Below are 3,005 nucleotides of genomic sequence, written 5' to 3'. Positions count from 1 at the left end.
AGATGGAGTCTTGCACTGTCACCCAGGCTGGAGTTCCATGGTGCAATCTCAGCTCACTGCAACCTCCATCTCCCGGGTTCAAGTGATTCTCCTGCCTCAGCCTTCTGAGTAGCTGGGACTACAGGTGTGTGCCACCATACCGGGTTAATTTTTGTATTTTTAGTAGAGATGGGGTTTCACTATGTTGAGCAGGCTGGTCTCAAACTCCTGACCTCAGGTGATCCACCCACCTCGGCCTCCCAAAGTGCTGGGATTACAGGCGTGAGCCACCGCACCCAGTCTGATACACTATCTTTTAACACATCCACCTGGGTGGCAGGCTCCTCCTGCAGCTCTGCTGGTGGAATTTTAGGCACCTGCTATCCTGTCTGCAGATGGGTATGAAGACCACCTTTCTCAACTCAGTAAAAACCCCAGATTCTTGAATCTAGGGTGTCTGAGAGTGGGGAAGGATCCCCAGGGAAAGTTCAAGTCAGAGTTTCAGGACCCCATCCCCACTGGATAGGATGTCCCCTTCTCCCGGGATCTACCTGGGTGACAGAGGTGAGCCATCCACCCATTGCCACGTGTTTTCCTCATGTAGGTCTGAAAGTCCCATCCAGGCCAAGCGGTTGCTTCTGGAAGACTGCAGCTGTAGGAAGTTCTGGAGGGTAGAGGAGGAGTCAGGAGGGAGTTCTGCTTCCCACTTTCCAGGCTCCACCTCCCCATTTCTTGGCAGGAAGTTCTGCTTGTAGGCTAACCTTCAGCCTTCCTGTATTCTGGGTCCTAAGTGCCCCCCCATGTCTGACTCTCTCACATGTGTCTCCCACAACACATGTGTCCTGACATGCAGGCATCCATGCACAGCTGGCCTCTCCTCACACACTCTTGCTAATCCTGCCTGTCCATCCATTTCACACGTTCCGTGAAGGCCCACACAAATTTACTCATAACTGGGCTTAATAATGTATTGGAGCCAGATCCAACCATTTCCTAATTGCTGGTCAGGAACATCTCCTTTCAGCTCTGCACGGAGTAACATCACATTGATGTTTGAAATCAGCCACAGTGGGAATATTTACACCAGGGAAATTAGCCAACATGACACATCAGGACTTTTCCCCCCAGAGAGCTGGTTGTTAAACACTTGCAGCACGCCACTGGGGGTTACTTATATTTGATATTTTCCCCAGAACATTCACACATGTTTAGATCTAGTTTGTATCTGCTCTAAGGGTGCCTGGGACGCCCTCATTCATATCCTTCTCCTCCCATCTTTCCAAGTGGAGCAAAACCCCTCTTCTGCAAAATCCTCTCTGAGAATCTCCTCTCTGGTTGGCCAGAAGCTATGCCCCAGGCCAGGCCAGGGACCCCACCAGGTGTACCTGCTCCTCATCACTTTTGATTATGACAAGCTGGGCTCCCACTTCCTGGCAGGCGGTGACGGAGTCGTGCCAGTTGCGCTGGGAGTTAGATATGAAGTAACAGTTTCCTTGGAAGAATGTCCATTCCCAGGGACAGGGGCGGCACAGGCGTTCTGTTGGGGAACGCTGGTCATGAGTGGACTCAGATTAGGTTACCCATATTCCTGGGTGTTCCCAGCCTTCAAGACCTTGAGAATCGGGGCCCTTCCTTGACTGTTCATGCTGGGTGGACCATTTCCCTCCCCACTTCCCGAGACCCTCCCCCAACCCCAGGAGAACCCAGGAGTCCTGGCCCCATCTCCTCCAGACTAGGAAAAGTCAGGGCTTTAGAGCTCAGAACAGAAGGCGAGAGACTAGTTTAACTGCGTGCCTACCATGTACCTGGCCCACTGAGAACACTGAGTGAGATAATCGCTGTTCATCTGTGTTCTCATTTCACAGAGAAGAAAACTGAGACCCAGAGAGGGTCCGTGACTCAAGAAAAGTCACACCATATGGAAATGCTCCCAGGCCCAAGGATCCCTGGCATCTGGCCACTCACCCACCGCAGCCTTCAGCTGGGTCAGATCCTGGGAGATCTCCTCCTGCATGGACTGCTCCTGCCTCTGGGAGCTGGGGTTCTTGGAGACTGGGCAAGGAAAGAAACTGTATTTATTTATTTATTGAGATGGAGTCTTGCTCTGTCACCCAGGCTGGAGTGCAGTGGCACAATCTTGGCTCATTGCAACCTCCACCTCCTGGGTTCAAGCAATTCTCCTGCCTCAGCCTCCTGAGTAGTTGGGATTACAGGTGCACACCACCACGCCCGACTAATTTTTTTTTTTTGTATTTTTAATAGAGATGGGGTTTCACCATGTTGGTCAGGCTGGTCTCGAACTCCCAGCCTCGTGATCCACCCACCTTGGCCTCCCAAAGTGCTAGGATTACAGTCATGAGCCACTATGCCCAGCCTTAGAAATAGCAATTATTAAACACCTGCCATGTACCGTGCCCTACACTGTGCCATTAAGGTTATCATTTCTGAGCACCAAAATCTTGTTTAAACTCTTTTGTGGATAAGAAAAACTGACACCCAGAGATGGCGGCTCGCAAGGGCCAGGAGAGCCAGGTTCCTCCTTCCCTCCCCCACCCTGGAGGTGGGAGTGGCCCTGGGGAGAGGTCCCTAGAAACCTAACGGGAAAGAAGACCAGCTTTTAGGCTCTTGTTCCTACTGGACCTGGCCACCCCCAGCTGCATCTACAGCAGAAGAACCAGGCCTGGGAGGCCAGGACTCTCAGAGCCTGCAGCTGACCTTGGATAAGGATGGCCACTAGGAGCCCAGTGAAGAGCGTGAAGGAGAGGAGCAGCAGCACCATCGGCGCATGGCCCAGACATCCTGCAGGAGAAAACATTGCTTGGTTTGAGCATGCCAGTGTTCAAGCCTCAGCCTGGCCCAGGGAAACCCCGGCCCCAGTCCCATCTCCCCAGGTGGCAGGAGTAAAGGCCCTAGCCCCCACCAACCCAGACCCAGGAGTCCAGGAACCCAGCCCTTACCTCCCAGGTCCTAGGAGTGAAAGCCCCAGCCCCCACCTCCCCAAGACCCAGGAACCCAGGCCCCAGCCC

The 3,005-nt window shown here is 53.2% G+C and overlaps 1 protein-coding gene across 11 annotated transcripts in view; it reads right to left on the bottom strand.

Annotated features, from left to right (window-relative positions):
* Positions 1 to 3,005, bottom strand: part of CD209 (CD209 molecule) — a 19,139-nt gene that overhangs the window by 1,386 nt on the left and 14,748 nt on the right. For 7 of the 11 annotated variants that reach the window (XM_032251981.1, XM_032251974.1, XM_032251975.1 and 4 more), the window contains 3 exons: positions 1,945 to 2,031; positions 1,365 to 1,516; positions 531 to 643 (listed from right to left, as the gene is read on the bottom strand). The exons of 1 other annotated variant lie outside the window; for it this stretch is intronic. In XM_032251981.1, coding sequence (XP_032107872.1) covers positions 531 to 643; positions 1,365 to 1,516; positions 1,945 to 2,031 — 352 coding nt within the window. Of the gene's footprint in view, positions 1 to 530; positions 644 to 1,364; positions 1,517 to 1,944; positions 2,032 to 2,694; positions 2,779 to 3,005 lie in introns of all 11 variants that reach the window. 3 more of the 11 variants (XM_032251982.1, XM_032251977.1, XM_032251979.1) reach the window with 3 other exon arrangements.

The sequence above is a fragment of the Sapajus apella genome, unplaced genomic scaffold (genome assembly GCF_009761245.1).
Source record: "Sapajus apella isolate SASKATOON/1434 unplaced genomic scaffold, GSC_monkey_1.0 scaffold77, whole genome shotgun sequence".
NCBI lineage: Eukaryota > Metazoa > Chordata > Mammalia > Primates > Cebidae > Sapajus > Sapajus apella.
This window is presented reverse-complemented; position numbering and strand designations above follow the sequence as displayed.